At 39.0% G+C, this 18,453-nt stretch overlaps 1 protein-coding gene and 1 long non-coding RNA gene across 2 annotated transcripts; one reads left to right on the plus strand and one right to left on the minus strand.

Moving 5' to 3' along the window:
* Window positions 1–1,764: 1,764 nt before the first annotated feature.
* LOC124167913 (zinc finger protein 160-like) lies at window positions 1,765–13,390 on the plus strand. The gene is made up of 5 exons (XM_046545979.1): window positions 1,765–2,233; window positions 2,317–2,460; window positions 3,492–3,954; window positions 6,258–6,484; window positions 10,007–13,390. The coding sequence occupies exons 1-5, from the start codon at window positions 2,093–2,095 to the stop codon at window positions 11,156–11,158; spliced, it is 2,127 nt and encodes a 708-aa protein (XP_046401935.1). The 5' UTR covers window positions 1,765–2,092; the 3' UTR covers window positions 11,159–13,390.
* Window positions 6,384–17,295, minus strand: LOC124167914. Its single transcript, XR_006866791.1, has 3 exons — window positions 17,168–17,295; window positions 16,946–17,064; window positions 6,384–6,470 (listed from the first exon to the last, which is right to left on the minus strand). It is a non-coding gene; the product is annotated as an uncharacterized LOC124167914 (long non-coding RNA).
* Between the last annotated feature and the right edge of the window lie 1,158 nt (window positions 17,296–18,453).

Raw genomic sequence — 18,453 nt, forward strand, 5'->3', positions numbered from 1 at the left:
TTTCCAAATTCCTTCTGAAGATGCAGAATAAAATTGTCCCTTTACTTCTTTGGAACACAAGTCCATTGAAACTATCGTGAGAACTATACGACAGCTCAGATTGATGAATGTAATTGAAAATATTTTCGTTATCCCTTTATTTAAATTAGAGGAAAATTATTCACATCAGAGAAAACCAGTAAGGACATAAGGAAGGGAATTGCGTTAGCAAAGGAGGCGTTCATGAAAGGAGCTTATGGGAGGATCGTTACGTAGGAGTTAAAAAAAAGGGTGGAGAAGACTCTGATCTAGAGTGTAACGCTTTACGGTGCGGAAACGTGGATAAGGAGGACGAGAGAAGACTGGAGGCATTCGAGATGTGGGTGTGGCGAAGAATGGAGAAGGTGAAGTGGACGGAGAGGAGGAGGAAAGACAAAGTGCTGGACATGTTGGGTAAGGAGAGGCAACTTTTAGATGAGATACGGAGGACACAGAAGGCATAGATGGAGCGAGTACTTAGCGGGAAGGGGATGCTGAAAACAGAGTTAGAGGGAAGAATGTTAGGTAAACGAGGGAGAGGAAGGAAAAAAAAAGGATTTCTACATAAAATGAAAGGGAGTAGGTCTTACTGTGAATTGAAGAGGGAAGTGCATGATGGAAGGGGAGGCTCTCGCAATTCTCCTTAAGCCTTCCATGAAAACATACCTTAATCGGTAGAATATTTTAATGATAATTCCTTAATTTTTCGATTATTTAGGCCAGTCTCCTTAATTTTATTCCATTCATGGCCTTTTGAATCCAATCTCGCTTTCCAATATTTTTTTCAGTAGGTATTCTGTCCCGCTCAGGGGCGGATTCATTCGGGCTCTCGGCTCATCAGGGCTCCTTTCTTCTAAGTACATCCATACTTGTTACTCCACAACTTCCCTTCCCCCAACTTTTATTTTTCCTACTTTTGTTCCCCCCCCTATAACATGCTATATAAAATAACGCTGTGGATCTGAAAGGTTTTTGACGGTATAGCGGTGTACACTATATGTATGTAATGTACAACGGTGGTAACTTATTAAGTAGAAGTAATCGGTTTACTTTTAACTGTTATTTTTGCATTTACTTGTACTTGTGACGATTACTTTTAACGAAACGTAAATTTTATTTGTAATTTACTCATTTTGCCGAAAGAGGAATCGTTACTTTCGTTGTGAACTTTTATATTAAAATTTATAATATATTTCGTATAGTAATTGTTGCATGTGGTTTTTAATCCCAAAGATGGGAAGACAGTTTGCCTGTCAGACACTGGCGCCCCCAGAAAATAATCCTGGATCTGCCCTTGAATATATACCTATTTATATAATCTGTCTCTCAAAACTTGTAGCGGTTATTTCTTTCAGAAAGCCATGGTGAACACGATGCAACTTTTCAGACAACTTATAATTCGACCATTTGTCTCATCTCCAGGAAAAAAGAAAATTAATTAAATTAATGCCACACATAAATTATCAATGGCTTAATGTGTAACTTTGTGGTAAGTGATATTTTAATGACAAATGAGAACGACTTTGTATTTCCTTCAAATGAGACTGAAACGCAGACATCAGCGGATAGGTTTTAAACTTAGGCGCAAATTAATTAATTTAATGAAATATTATTTTCACGATTATAAGTCGATGAATGGAGCTTGGAGGAGAATGTCTTGGAGCCGAAATCTATACTTATGGCCGCCAAATGACATTTACAGAATAAAGCTGCTGTAGTCATCAAAAGTTGTGAACCTGCTTCTATCCATTTCTTCTCTCAAACAATAATTATTCGGCTTATATTCATTCTTAAGTTGTGAGTACGATCTTTTTTTTACCATCGTACATTTTTGGATCGCACTGTGGTCCATCAAGTTCACATTTTGAATTTAGAACGCAAAAGAAGGAAATCTCAGGATGAAAACAGATGAGTAACGTTATCCCGCAAGTAAACGTCATGAAATGAGATGAAATAAACAGCTGTAGGGGTATGTTTTGTATATATTTATTGTGTTTTAGCAGTATTTTACGCAAGCTATGGTGATTAAATGAAATTATAAAGGTCCCGAGAACCTTAGCTTTAATGTTTCCAAATGACAGATATGGCAAGGAAATTATTATTCGAAAAGGTGTGTCGTTTATGTGGACAAGAGAAACAGAATGGGGTGAATGTATTGAATGGACCAAGAGGCAGCGAATTGCTATCAAAAATAAAAACCCGGTTGTCTAAGGAGGTAATTCATTCTGTTTTGCTTTGATGAATCTAGATGAAATATAAGGTCTTCCAGGAGCTTCATATTTGTGTCTCCATTCGTAGATTGTGAATTTGTACCCAGAGGATGGCCTTCCAAAATTCGTGTGCACTGACTGCGAGGTCATCGTTAACAGTTTCTCTGAATTTTGTAATATGGTCCGGTCGGTACAGCAGAAGCTGGAGGTCTTATCAAACAGCTGCCAAGAGGTAATGTTCTAGTATCTAGATTTGTAAGCATCCTTGTATACCTGTTCTTCGAAGTAAATTTTCTATTATCTTTGTGAGCCCGTTTTAATATCAAGAGTTTTTTTTATTGTAGCTCACTCATTCCCTGTACAGACATACTAATCGAATGTAATAGGGTATTCCATTACTAACTTTTCATTATTTTTTGGAGGATTCTTCTTTGCACCAAGTTGAGCAATTCTTACTTTGTAGAAGAGTTTACATAGTTTAAAAGGCACTCATTTACAGCATCCTTAGACCTGTGGGTTTAATATTAAACAATGACGTTCCTATAAAAATGTATTATTTCCTCCTAAATGAGGAAAAAAAGTGGTTTCATTCATGCCAAGCCTCCCTCAAAGAACAGCCACTGCATATTTTGCCTCATTGAGGTACAAGAATTGGACTATTGGGAAATCATTTTATAGTGGAGTTACCTAGCTCTTTGCGCCACTACTCTCAAACGTCTGGAGGTAATAGTCTTCTAACAATATCTGCTGCACTGCTATGGGCTACTTGGGTTTCACTGAACTCGATAACTTAATATTATTCTAATTACATATTCAGTTCTTTTTAGTATTATTTTCTTTCACATCTCCTTTTATAGACAATATTTGTATCCTCTAGATGCAGTAACGGATGCAGAAAAAAACTCAATGGGGCGGGCACAAAAGATATTTTGAGCTACCTATACTTTTATTGTAATAAAAAATAATCAAGTTGCATGCAAAATTTAAGATAGTTTTATTTAAAGAGATTATAAGCATTTACAAGACAATATGTACTATGATTTGAAAAAGTTACAATGGTGGTTCTGCAATGCAGGCAGCACCATAAGGGGAAGTCGTGCACCCCCTGCCCCCCCATATGTATCCGCCACTGTTTAGATGCAGTTCATGAATAAATTTATGAAATTGTGTCCATTAGTTAGAAAAGCCTGTGTAATATGTACCTTCTACCGAGAATGCCATTAAAATTTATTTTGCCAATAATTGTTGTTTTACCTTATTAAGGGATCCAGCTGTATGAGCCAGCGCAACATAGGATGCACCCCTTCCGTCAGCATCTCCACTGGTGCTTGCATCACTTGCCTCTTGTGCGGATCAAGTCTAGGCAGCAACACAGAATGTGCACAGCTTCATCTGGTCAGCCACGGTATCTCCTCCCCTTACTTCGTTTGCCGGATCTGTGGCTCGTCAGGAGAGGGCTTTGGAAGTCCAGTTCAGGTCACTGGAGACCGAGTGATTGAAAATGGAAACTGGAATCGCTGCACTGCATGCAATTCACAGATTCAATCCACACATGCTAATGGTCCTGTGGGAATGAAAAACGTGACCAGGATGCCAGGTGTCATGCAAATTCCTGTTGACAGTCAAAAAGGGTCACAGCAGTCTGGGAGGAAGGGAGGCAGCAAGAAAAAGCGAAAGTCACACTCATCCAGTGTCATGGGAAAAGAAGGGGAAACCACATCTCAAGGTAATCATCAGGTTAAATGAAAATCCATGGGCATGTGCTGGCTGGGTATTTTGGGTGGCATGGCACCCACCATGAATACTACATTGTAGGATTCTCAAGTCCGCTGCTAGATTTGTTGTCGTTCCGTGCACATTAAAATCACTTTTCAAAATCTCCACTACCAACGTTACTAGTCATCTGCATCCACTTTCCATAAGGAAATACATGGCAGTACATAATATGTAACTAAGCCAGTAAATTATATAAACCACACATTTTACAATTGCGAGATGATTGTCAACTAAAAAAAGACCGCTTCTACTATGGTTAATGGCAATAGTCACTCTGGATGAGATACAGCTGCCTAGTGGTGCTGCCGAATAAAATTCATGTGAAGCAGCAACTGATATTACGGGTTAGACCCATGCCCTTGGATCTCCTTTAATGGAGTCCTCTTGGGACGCAATATAGATTTGGACAGGTTCTGAAAATTGTCAATTAGTAAATGTGTGTGTTTATGTCCTTTAATTCCTGTGTTATGTACATCTAACTACTATCCTGCAAACAACCTCAACAGGCTTGTGGCGGGAGGTGTTCAGACACCAGCTGTTCACCTGTATGAGAGTGCAGAAAATTAATGTGCAAGTTGTAAGAGATTTATTATGTCGAATCGTTTTTATTATATCTCTTCCTTCTAACTACTTTTATCTCACTTCCTTCTAACCTCTTGTTACCCAAATCAAAAAGCTAGTTATTGATCTAAATACTTCAATTTTAGTTTGAAAAAGTTGATGAAATTGGAGATGTTTGTTACTTCACTCATTCTTGCTTGCAAACCATTTGTACTAATACAGTTACTGTGCACTCAATCATGCCAAAGTTAATTTTGCTCAAATAACTGCATATTTGATGATTATCTATCTCTTGCTGATAAAAAAGAAAGCTCCATAATCCTTTAATAAGTAAGATTCATCCAATGCATTAATTTTTTAAACAGTTTTTATTTCCAAATTCCTCCACAATTTATTTATTTTTGGGCTCTTGATAAAGCAGTTCAAAAGAGAAAAATCATTTAATTTTACTTGAAACAGTGAAGGTGAAAATGGGGAAGATCAAATTAATGGAGAGATGGTTTAAGGTGTGACTTGGTGAAATTTCTTCATTTTAATAAAAACACAAACGCAGAAAAAGTCACATGTGAAATTTACAAAGTTTTTTATTTGAAAGGGAGAGAGTTAAAAATTGCATACATAAGGAGATGGTTATGTTTACCTTCAATATATTAATATGTATGGATTATAATAAGTTATTGTTAATTTCTTTATTGAATTTAATCTAATGGTAGAGTATTAAAATAGTCATTCATATTCAGAATGGTCAGTCTTACTCAGTGGCGGCTGGTGGTAATTTATCTAGGGTGTGCATTAGAGCAGATATAGGATGATTTAATTATATTATGTTAATCCTAATCCATGAGCGTCATATTTCGTCGTAATAGAATACATAGCAAGCAAAACATATCACTGGTACACTCTACCCTTAAAATTGCATGAACAGAAATAATATTAGCATGTATGAAAATAATTATTCTCAACACACCTTTACAAGTGACGGTAGTTGAAATTCATTCTCTTTTCCTTACACCCTATGAGGAAGTAGTGTAGAAAACGGCTATACAGATGGCTCTGTAGACGGACTAGGATCCTGGGCGCAGGTAGTGTAGGTGGCGGCTACACCACTACACTACCTGCTAGTCAGTCACCAAAAACATGCGCGTGCGCATTCGCATGGTTTTGAGTCTGCTCCCATCGCCCCTTTGAACAGCACATACCCCCCCGCTTACCTCGTCCCGCCAGAGCTCCCTCAAGCGATCGCACAGACCGAAAATGCGCCCGGCATGATGCCACGGGATCGCACACTTGTAGAGCGGTGAATTCGAAAAGGAGATAGCTGTAGCGTTCGGTGGCTCATGTTTCTTGCATATGCAGACAGTACTTTTATCCTTCGCGTTGCAAAGGAATAGTTTTCTTTTATAATTTATTCATCTTTGGGTGTGCACTTGCTAACATGCGTATACGCACGCGCCGCCACTGGTCTTACTTAATGCTAAAGGTCCCAGATGCTTCATTCACTGAAATATCATTGATTAAGAAGAGATGATTTAATAAACTAAAAATTTCTTTTCTTACTGAAAAAATTGCAATGAAATCCTCAGCAGTCATTAAATTTTATGGCTCCAAAAATAATGAAAAGGGATTTCGTATCATAGCTTTTGTAGGAATAGAAATAGTTCAATTCAACAGTTCCTCACATGTTATTTGTAGGAATAGATGGAAACAAGAGCTTTACTTGTGAAGTTTGTGCCCGCAATTTCAAATCCCGTGGCCACTTGTCCCGTCATCGCTTGGTGCACAGCGGAGAGAGGCCATTCCGATGTGAATCATGCCCTGCTGCATTCTCGCAGAGGGGTAGCTTGCAGGTCCACCAGCTGCAGCACTCTGGATCTGTTCCATACCTCTGCCCACGCTGCCCTCGTGCTTTTAGATTCAAGGTGAGAAAGACCTTACAATTAGTGTAGATTTAATAGGTGGTGATATGTTACTACAGTCCATAATTGTCTAAGCTCAATATTAGCTTAGTCTTCAAGTATTTCAAAGCACTGCAGGAACAAGTGACTTTGTATGCAGTCACACGCAGGGGTGCAAAGTTAAATACACCAAAGGATGAAGTTCGCCATGAAAAAATATTTGACTTACAAGGGGAATACACGACCTTCGGGTCGCCGATCGAGCTCAAATTTTGCGATTCGATAGTTTATGGGTACAAATGTAATATGCCGAAGCGAGACGACGCACTTCTCGTAAAATTCCGAGAAAAAAGCAATTAAAAATCGTAAAAAATGAAGCTATGCTACATAACCTGTTTTGAACGGCTATGTTAATCAAGTGGGCGACAGCCCAGTGGATATGGTGTCCGACTGTGGATGTGAAGGGAGCGAGTTCGATGCTTGCTCACGGAACTTTTTTTGTGCTAATTTTTAAGAATTTTATTGTTTAAATTTTTAAAGTTCGTTTTCTTATCTTCGTTACTACTATGGAATATATTTTTAAAAGTTTTTTTAAATATTTAAATCAGGAATGGATCAGCTTGGGATTAGGAACTGAGGATGAAGGGTGGATAGAAACCCGGCGTCGGCATTAGCCTGCTCTTAACGAAAGGTGCCCAGGGGACCACGGCTTAACGTCCCATCCAACGGACGGTGTAGTGCACAACTAGTGTCGTGTATTCCCCTTGTTAGCTGGGATTCGAACCCCAATCTCCTGATTGCAGGTCAGGCGTGTTAACCAGTTACACCACCTAGCCATTTTCTCAGAGCGAACTTCGGGATGGGTTTTACCGAACAAGATGTTGACGTCACAAGTCCACACTGTGGCACATGTGGCGAGGGTTGTGCTTATTAAGCCACTGTCGGGGTGAAAAACCCTTATTTTGTCGCTGGTCTGCTGGACTTTTGATGTCAACATCTTGTTCAGTAAAACCCATCCCGAAGTTCGCTCTGAGAAAATGGCCTGGTGGTGCAACTGGTTAACACGCCTGACCTGCAATCAGGAGATTGGGGTTCGAATCCCAGCTAACAAGGGGAACACACGACATTAGTTGTGCACTACACCGTCCGTCGGATGGGACGTTAAGCCGTGGTCCCCTTGGCACCTTTCGTTAAGAGCAGGCTAATGCCAACGCCGGGTTTCTATCCACCCTTCATCCTCAGTTCCTAATCCCAAGCTGATCCATTCCTGATTTAAATATTTAAAAAAACTCTTTTAAAAATATATTCCATAGTAGTAACGAAGATAAGAAAACGAACTTTAAAAATTTAAACAATAAAATTCTTAAAAATTAACACAAAAAAAGTTCCGTGAGCAAGCATCGATTTCGCTCCCGTCACAAGTCCACACTGTGGCACATGTGGCGAGGGTTGTGCTTATTAAGCCACTGTCGGGGTGAAAAACCCTTATTTTGTCGCTGGTCTGCTGGACTTTTGATGTCAACATCTTGTTCGGTAAAACCCATCCCGAATTTCGCTCTGAGAAAATGGCTTGGTGGAGCAATTGGTTAACACGCCTGACCGGCAATCGGAATATACGGATTCGTATCCCGGCTAAGTCAAATATTTTTTTATGGTGAACTTCATCTTTTGGTGTATTTATCTGCATGTATTTGTTCAGTAAAGAGATCAATCTATATTTACTTAAAAGTCACCAAGTCCCATCATCCTGCAAAAAAATATTAAAGAAAGGAAAAACTGAATTTTCAAATGAGACAAAAATGTCACCGCAGTGGTTCTAGTGGTAACGTGATTGGAACTCCCTTTATTGCTCACTTACGCTACAGACATCTTTATATGATTGGCATCTCTCTGCTATCTCAATATAGTAGTGGGGGCCATGACATCTGTGACCCTCTCTGTGAAGGAAAAAGTCTACGTTTGACTCTAGAATTTCAAGAAACTTGTGTAAGATTAGTTTTCATATTTACTAGTGCCCATTAGCCCTCCATGAATTACCTTTAACCCTAATATGGGCAAGGTGAGTCTCTTGGACTCATCGCATCACATTTTTGAGAATTTTATTATGTTATTGAAATGTCAGCATGTTGTAAATTTTTTACTTCTTCTAATGGTATATTTCCTATAAATTAGAGTACCTAATTCAAACTTTTTTCGGAATCAAAGTAACTTAGAAATAATTTTTTTTCCCTGAATTCCCACAAATCCGGGCAAGGTGAGTCTGTTTGCACGAAATGTAAAAAGTAATGTGCATTTTACAAATATTTGGTTTGAATTGTCAAAAAAATGTAAAATTATCACTATGTACATATAACGATAAATATTTGGTGTTTTATGCAGTGAAAACAGAAACAATTAGTCAAAAGAGTCCACTGTACTCGCTGTTTGACTATGTATGAAATTAATAAGTAATGTAAAACTTTTGTTAAACAAATAATAATCAATTTTATGTTAAATGATTCTAAGGTGCACAATATGTACAAATTGATGTGAAAAGTAATATTTTTCACTGTTTAATAGTTTAAATTAAAAGCAAAAGTTAAAAGAGTCCATTGGACTCACCTTGCCCGATTACGTCAGAAAAATATGTTGCCCGTATTAGGGTTAAAAATGAATCTTCAACAATAAAAATTATTTCCATTTTTTATAAAACTGAAACTTCTTTTAAGGTAAAACATTAGCATGACGTCAACAACAAGGCCTGTCGCCCGACGAAAACAGTCGCACCTTACGGTTGGGCGGTTGATCCTGAGAGGCCAACCACCCTTCCCTGATTTCTGTGGCGATGCAACGTGTGTACCGTTATCGGCTATTTTTGCAATCAAGTCGAGGTTTGATCTTGCCAAGCAACTCCATGAAACACACTTCGTCCATCCTCAAATAATTTTGGAAGTCATTTGCATCCAATTCTTGAAGTAAATTCATGTGAGTGAAATTTCAAGCAGCCACTTCTTCACCCATACTCATCTCTTTTTTTTGATGCTATCAATGAGAACCTAATTGGCTGAGGCCTAAATCCATTTCTTGATTTTTCGAAAATTGCGGAGCCATTGCCAGCAAAAGCCAAAACCAACTTCACGCGATCACGTTGTGTGCTGAGGAATGTTTGGTAAGTTGGTCGTTTCAAGTTATCGGGTCAGAACGTATGTAGCGCCTTTTAGGTGCTTTTTTGGGTAAGTTAAGGACTTTTTTCAGCATACTATGTACTTGTCAGAATAAGAGAATGCTCACTGCATTATTATTAAGTATTTTTATAGAAATATGATCTTGTTCTTTCCCGGTATATGCTGCTGGTGAAGTCTTCTCAGGTTGTCCCCCAGTTGAGTTGATTGTAGGCCGACGTTTCTATGGCTGCCTCTGCCATCATGCCCTGAAGATGACAGCAGAGGCAGCCATCAAGCAGTCAGCCTACAATCAATTCACCTGGTGAAAAACCCAAAAAGACTTCACCAGCGTCTTTTGATAGAAATTTGCGACTGTTTTCTAACATGACTTCCAAATTTCCAGGTTTCCTTGCGTTCACATATCCTCAACATCCACCCAGGGGAAAATATATCAATCAACGGCATGGATGCACCCACTCAACCTCAGCTCCCGATGTGCGACCAAAGTGTTGGCGGGGTGCACCCAGGGGGCAACATCAATGGTGCCATGCCGCCACCTGGTTGCACCACTCAGCACCATGAAAGTATGCAAGAAGATTCCGTCACCTCTGGGAGGGGAGCTCGGCCTTCATCCGACCACGCTTGTGATCGCTGCGGCAAGCGGTTTGCGACTGCATACAAACTTGGACGTCACTACCGCAGTCACACTGGTGAGCGCCCCTTCGAGTGCCAAGATTGTGGAAGGCACTTCTCGCAGACAGGAAACCTCAACCTGCACCGGAGGATCCACCACTCGCAACCCGAGCAGCAACAGCAGAGGATGCGACAGCATTTGCTGAGGGACGAGAGCAATTCCACCCGAGAGGAGGCAATGGGAGGCGTTGGTGTCAGAGTTGATGTGGTGATGGGTGGGGATAGGGGAACCGACACGACCACTATGTCCACGTGTCCAGAGGTGGCCATCAGGGATGCATACAGAGAAGATCGTCCAGTTGGAATCCAAGGTTATGTGGAGATGGAGAATTCCCTGGGCTTTGGTAACATGGGAGTCGAGAAAGGTGTGCTCGGAGATGGACGGGAGAATGCCAATGATTGTATCCTTTCGGTTGGGGATTTTGAGGAGAATATAGCCCAGTCCTTGCTTAGTGACGCATCGACCAATGTGGTGAGACACCACCCTGAGCTGTCTCTCATGCCAAGCCCCTTATCATGTGCCACACCCACTATATCTGCAATGGACAAGGTTCTCTCTGGTCAGACTTTGTCACAGATAATGGAAGGTGAAGGATTGGTGGACAAGGTTTTCTCCAAGCTTGGGTCAGACAATGGGAGCAGTGTCGTTTTTCATTCTGAAGGGCTGATGGTGGAGGCAGAGGGCTTTCCGGAGATGGAAGCCCTGGGTGGAAGGCAGTATAATGAGTATGTGGAAAACGTGGGTGGAGGGGAGGAAGGCAATGGTCTTCTGTTCCTAGTTGAAGAGGAAGGCCTGAGCACCCCAATGCCTGCATTCCCAAGCCTTCAGACACCACCTCCACCCCCAATGCCACACACTTGAGGAAGGAAGCTGTGCAACTGGTGATAGATAGATACTAGAAAGGTATCAAATGACTACCCTGTTCATTTTTTGGGACAGAAAGTTGCTGGCATCTACAGTTCATTTCAAATATCTTTTTGATTGAGAGGTAGGCCTAAGCCTTTTGGGGGTGAGGATGCAGGGTGCATGACTTCCTGAAAACCATCGAAAATGCGATCGGCAGAATCTAGTCTCTGGGAAATTTTGTTGCTTTCAGACCTCAGCGGTGCACGTCTCGTAAGTTAGCTGTGTTGCCAAGTGGGAATAGGGTTTTTGAGACAGCCTTTCGTTTCCATTCACTAGCAAAGTCTCTCTCTCTCTCCCCATTCCATATCTCTAGCATTTCAGGTCCCACGATGCTGCTCGAAACATTTCGAGCTTGCATGACTGTGCCAGTTGCAAAGATATTTGAAAAGGATAATTGTTTGTTCACTGTTCTCAGTCGACCCCGAGTAGCCGACTGTGCTGTCAAATTCAGCTGTCATGATGGGGGGGCAGTGTTTGCCAATAAGAGTGCCCTGTGCAAGCAGCTTTCTTGCGATAATATATCCAGAATTTTAGTATGAAGGTTGGACAAAGCACACCATTTATGTGTATCACATGGCCCCAGATTACTCTGTGTGTCCCCCCTCTCGTTTGAATTTTTTACCGATTAGGCAATATCAGTGCCAGGGCTAATTTGAATGAACTTAACCAGTATATGAATAATAACAGAAAAAGGAGCTAGAGAGCTCACTGCATGGTGAATATGGTAATAGAAAGTAAAGCTGCATTACTCATCTACTGAGACATGGATGGCTTACTGGTGGGCTCTCTGCCGCGTGAGTTTGGTAGTAGTATGCAGAAGTAACATCACTTTACAATGTGCTGTGATGTTCTTTGGATAGTGCCCAAGGTCAAAGCCTATTCCATGATAGAGGTTTGACGTTTAAAGACTGAGAAGTTAATCATTACACATGTACCTGTCACCAGGCATATTTACCAATTGCAAGGGTGGCAGCTGTTTCAAATTAAAACATTAAAAAATACATGATTAATTCTTGGAACAAGCTATTACTTTGCTCATAATCCTAAGAATGTAATTAAAAAACTTCTGCCACTGATGGAAGAAGGGTTGCCACCAACTTTTCAGCGGCATTTTGTGCTGCACTATTTACTGTGCAGTGAGCACTCTGGGCATTCGTTTCTCAGTGGTAATATCTTTACCATTAATATCTTAGTTATTCCCACTCTATAAATATTGCTTGCAAAGATTTAAAATTATCCTAACTGTTGTTCAAATAATAATCACTTGAAATATTAAACTTCTCACTGTGGCTACATGTAATTCAATGGCATACCAGCTGGTTTTTTGCATTTCAAGTGAGGTCTTGACAAATTTGGTGTTAATATTCAAGCTGTTTTGTGATATTTACCCGGCTTACTGTGAGTAATTCCATGGTAGTGGGGATATTCGGTGATTCGGTGAACTGATCTTTGCTTCCACGTACATATTTATCATTTTTGAGAGAGTTAACTAAAAAAGTGGTAACTATCTTTGGTTGTAAAGAAAAAAAAAATACTTTTTCCCTTAAAAAAATTTGTACCCTGAGCTTTCCTATTTGTGGCCATGGTTAGTTATTCTAGGAAATAAAAGTGGAGTAACCAGCAGTATACTTTCATGGAGTCATCTGCTAGTGCACATAATGTGGGAGTGTTCCACAAAGGAAATTTTTTTGCATTGACTGGGATTCAAACCTGGATCTCCTGAATTTTTGCCAGGTGTTCTACCACCTGAACTTCGCAGATTTTTTTTGGCTTCATTGGACAAGATGGATTATGCTGCCAGATGTATAATGACGGCAAATGATTATTACGCACTATTATTCCCCATAGTTTGATTGTTTGTCATGTCTTTGACCTGAATGTATTGCCAGGCAATGAAATCATAGTCATGCATAAAAAAGTCCTGGGTGAAAATAGTTGTGTTTATACTATCATACTGAAAGCTTCTTTCCCTCGATGAGTGGGTCTCTCAGAACGAGTTGGGTAATTGAGTATTCCAATGACATCACTAACTCATGAAAAGAAGGTGGAAACTTGAAGGTGGAAGGTGACATTTTTTATTTTTAAAGTTATCCAAAAGTGGCTGAACGAGGAAACTTTTTTTTTCACAGTCACTTACTTCTGTATCATCTACGGAATTCTTTTAATAAATTGTGATTCCCAGCCTGATTTAACCACTGAAACATCTCTTATTTCTTGGACGCATGTTATGTGCTTTTTATTATTATTATTGTGACCAATCAGCGTACTTGGATTTCAACGTCAACTGGGAACTAGTTTCCTTTACAGTTTGTAAACATGTTTTAAAAGTAATTAAAAAATAATCCTGTAAAACAAAGATCTTTCACTGAAAACAGTTAAATATGTACTTCTACAAAGTGACTGCTGAGGTCGTTAATTGTTCAATTACTACATGAAAGTGAATGAGAACTGAGATGAATCAATCTATTCTCAACTAAACACGTCTTTCCCCATCAATTCATGCATATGTAAATTTAAACAAATCTATATATTTTATGTTTAAAATACAAAATATTTAACTTTGATATAAATTCCATTTGGGGAGGAAGATAGAGAACTTTGGCTTTAAAATTTATTTTGCCGCTTTGGGAAAGGAATAGTTGGTGGCCAGCACTGTGCAACTCCAACCAGCACTAATTGAATAAATCAGAGGTTGTTGTCATATACAGCAATTTGAATCTTGCATTCACACATTTATACACAGAAAATTCAAAAATCAATTTAAACATTTTTCATGAGACAGGGGGCTCACAGGGGCAAGACTCATATATGTAATTTAAAAATTCAAATATCATGTAGTTTTTGCATGCATGTCTGTATAGCACATTTGGGCCAAATAAATAAGCATAAAACTGCAATTCTTCCATCAGGTATTATAATAACTTTTTGACTTTATTGAGTACTGAAGAGATTCAATTTCCAAAAAATGCAGCTCAACCTTACATTTAAAGTCACCACAGGTGATGGCTAGCACATCTAGTTACTTGTAATCACTAAGGCCTCGTAAGAGTCAATAGAAATGCTAATTGTAAGATTTTTTTATAGCGATTACTAAAATAATACACTTGGAAAACATTAGTTTTTTTTAAAGAGGATAGTAAAATAACCAGAGGGTGTTTAAAAAATTCATGAAAATGCCAAGTGCATAAATCTTTCCTCAGTGGAACTCTTCTGGGTGAGGAAGAAACTTTCAGTAAAAAAATATTCTAGGTCCCATGACATACTCTCCCTTCTTATTAGATAAAAAAAGATACAAGTATTGAGTTTTGTCTGGATTATACGATGGATACACAGCTGGTGGCATTCTATGAATTATGTATGCTGGAAAACTACCTAAGTTCCTAGATAAAGTAAGGATAAATTTAATCATGAGAAAACTACATTAACTGCTGGTTTACTTAGAAAAAAATTAGAAAAGATGGTGATCAGGTTATTAACATGCTGGGAAAAATTAACCACAAGATAAGTGTGATAACTCTTAAGTTAAGAGTTTCAGATGTTTTACTCTCACATATCAGTCTCTATGGAACCAGAGTAGAATGGCTTTCTTGATATCCTTCTATATTTTTTTTTTAATTTCTTAGAGGAAAAAATTTTCTTCGCATCCTACCCCAATGTCAGAACCTTAACCTTAGAGAGTGGCATTAGTGGTATACATATGCACTTGGACCACAAGTGGTCAACAGACTGCCAGCCCAATCATTGCATTGTACATTTTTATTTTAACCCTTTTACTGCCATCGGGCCGATATATCGGCACTCACTAGTTGAGCGAAAATTGCCAGGGGCCGATTTATCGGCCCAAATTATTTCACTTTTTTTCGTAATTATGGCCTTTTCATCGGCTGTAATTTATGTAAACCCCCATAATCTATCTATGGTTATAAGATATAAATATTAAGAATTGGGAAAAAAATCTAGACGTATTAAATAAAATTAAGCAGCTGAAAAATTTTTAAATCTGAAATGTTGCTAATAGGGTGGTTTCCTATTATTTTTTTATTGCCTAAATCGAAAGATTATTACTCCTGGAGTACGCATTCCACGCTTTTAGATTTTTAAATGACGATATCTATTTTTCGCGATTAAATGAAAAGTGGAAAATTTCAAGCGCGCGAAAACGCGACAGGTAAGTAGGAATGATGGGAAAAAGTCCGTGTGATGCATTTCTGGTTCCCCCTCCCGCCTTGTGAGGTGACCTTGGGGGGAGGCTTGAGCGCTGTTACGACACAGGATGCTAGCAGGTGGCTGAGTACCCTGCTAGATGGTAGCGCTTGGCTTAAATAAGGATTATTATTAATAGTACCTTATCAAACAAGGAAAACTCTCCGACCTTAGCCAGTTTTAATCGGTGATTATTAAGACATGTTTCCCTGAGCTCTGTGCCTCATGCATGCATTGGTAACCTCAGACGATGTAAAACTCCTGACTACTCGTATAGAAACTAGGCCCCTGTGACGTCACGTAAAGTGGCATCGCATGGGCGCCAATCTGGCCTTTTTCAAATGAGGATAAAAATTGACCCTTGCCATTCGTCTAAACCGGTATTTCTAAAACCAAATAATTTTTATACAATGAATACACTAATGGTGGGTAACGAATCGTAATCAATGCCTTTTGTTTTCTTTGATGAAGGAAACTACCCTATTCCGGAAAATAGCCTTGGCAGTCTTCGTACATCCCACCTGAAATGGGCTGGCAGTAAAAGGATTAACTTTAAGAGTTTATTTATGAACAATTCCTACTGATCTGACAATTTTCACTCCCAGAAACTGTTTTGGAATAAAAAAATACATTATTTTACTTAACTATAGTAGCCTTACATTTCTGCAACAGTGGACATTTTAGGATACATCTCTAACTTAGTTAACGGGTAATAATTGTCTTTGATCAATAGAGTTAGATCTTTAATCAACACTCTCTACTGGCTTTTCACAATACACCAGCAACAGCTTACAGAACCCGTCATTCATTAATGCAATAAATTTTTTAAATAAGGTACCATTGAAACCCCAACAGGCATACTTCTGAAAAAAGTCTTGAGCCCTTTTCATTGAGGAATAATTCTTCTAAATTCGATTTGGGCGATGTAAGTAGTTGGCAGCTAATAGTTAATAAAAATAGGTAAAAAACTTTTGTTGTCATATAACCATCAGTACAAAAATGGGGTCAGGGAGACTCATAGTCACATTTCTATCAACATTCTGTACACATAATATGTACTCACTCCTCTGGGAACTGTGCTCAACTTTTTGTATCTCAGTCTATTCATCACCTCATTGATTATGGGCAAATGGCTACTTAAACTTGTATGGAAGCAAATGTCCGTATAACAGTATATTACCAATAAGCTAGCAAAAAAGTGGAAAATCGATTCTTATTACCTCATTCCTTGTTTTATTTACCTCAATTGACACCAAAAACAGCACAATGAGGCCTTCATATCAGGTTTCAACAACAACTAACAATAGACAATCACATATCTCCTCACCCTGAATAGGGACAACCTATCCTGGCGGGACTTGAACCTGTGACCTTTGGTAAGGTAGACGAGAACTTGAAGCCCCGCTTCCGCAGGCGACAGAAAAATCATAATCTGTAAGAGCCCTTATACTGAATCCATAACAGGCCCAAACAATATCAATTTTCCTAGAACACCTTAAATTTTAATCACAAAAATTGGTTTCACTCGTGTGTACTTACCAGTAGCCCTCGTGTACAACTGGTATAGCGCACCCGACAAATGGTGATGAAAGCATCAAGATTTTCTACAGATCTGGCTATTTAGGTCAGGTACACTCCTTGCGTGGCATTAATCCAATCTAAGGGCATTAATTGATGAGAATGAATTAGTATCCTAGCATTTCACCAAAATGTTTGTGGTTCTTTGATTGTCAAGCTATCTGTTTAGTTTGCAGTACGTACCTCTTTTTGGGGAACATTTGCTTCTTCTAGCGGTATCCTCAGATATTGTGGAAAAATCAGAATACCATTGATTAATCAATTCTCATCCATCAGAGTTCGAGTGAGATCAAATGACAAAGATTTCCACCATGTTCGGCAAATCTCTCAGTTGTTCCGAAGCACAGAAAATTATGGGCTTATTCACCAAAATATTTTTATTGTCCATTGCAACACTCAAGAAAATACAGACAACCATATTTTTCTATTTCTCAATGTTGCCTAATTAATGAGCTATTGGCGATAAAAATTGATGGTTTTAATCCTTTCACAAACAAGGTTATGGGATCACAAGCTCCTTCAAGTCTCCTTTCTCAGCTACTCCTCAGTCTTGCACTGACCTTACTTGCACTGGTTTTCATTTATACTCTAGTGAGCACTTCCTTCCCTAGGTGAAAGGCTCTTCTTGATTGACCAAATAAACTAGAACTCAAGTGACATCATCAACTCATGAAAAGTAGGTTGCAATTTTTGCTTTTTCTTATTCACCAGAGTATGACCAAATGGGGAAGATTTGTCCATGAAATAACTTTGATCATAATCAGCCATGACTCCCAGATTTATGATCCCCAATTCACATTTTTCCAAGAGAGAAAATTTTGATTTAAACATTCAATATGAATGATGAAAATTGGTGTCACATCAGTATTGATCATGGAGCTGCCTGATGCAAATTGGGGTAAACCTAATAAACAAAAAAAAAGAACTTTGCTCCTCACCAAACTGCAATAAATTGGTGCTACGGTGAAGGTATAAAAGAGTGATAGATCCTTGAGTTATTGGGTGCTTTCCAATCGCGTGTCTGCGCTGATCTGTTTTAAACTGTTTAGCTCAGAGCGTGTTCCAATCGCAGGTGTGACGTCATCTGCGCTAAACAGATGGGAACACATCCTGCACCATTGTTCATCTGCGCTAGTGTGTTTCAATCTGTTGCAATGTGAGCTAATCTGCGCAAGGTGATTGGAAAGCACCCATTATTTGGGCTGTAATCATCCTCCATATGGGTGGATGGCCAAAAAAATTCACAATGATCTATTTGTTTGCCTGATTAAATCAAAATAATGTGACCCAACCCTAAACTAACGAAGCTCCTCAGAGAAAGGATGAAGTCAGAACTACTTAGAAAATACAATGTGCAAGTAATTCCCATACTTTAGAGAATAAAACATCAACCATAGTTGAAGTATCTGAAAAAAATGGGTCCTTGGGCATTTTAACAGTGACCTTCAAATGGCTGCCTCAAATGTCAG

Source organism: Ischnura elegans, chromosome 11 (assembly GCF_921293095.1).
Source record: "Ischnura elegans chromosome 11, ioIscEleg1.1, whole genome shotgun sequence".
NCBI classification, from domain to species: Eukaryota; Metazoa; Arthropoda; class Insecta; order Odonata; family Coenagrionidae; genus Ischnura; species Ischnura elegans.

Excerpts from the sequence above, each read along its gene's own strand:
- LOC124167913 (XM_046545979.1), top strand. The coding sequence starts at position 2,093 with ATGACAGATATGGCAAGGAAATTATTATTCGAAAAGGTGTGTCGTTTA. Across the intron at positions 3,955-6,257 it reads AGGGGAAACCACATCTCAAG|GAATAGATGGAAACAAGAGC; the intron begins GTAATCATCAGG and ends TGTTATTTGTAG. Across the intron at positions 6,485-10,006 it reads CTCGTGCTTTTAGATTCAAG|GTTTCCTTGCGTTCACATAT; the intron begins GTGAGAAAGACC and ends CCAAATTTCCAG.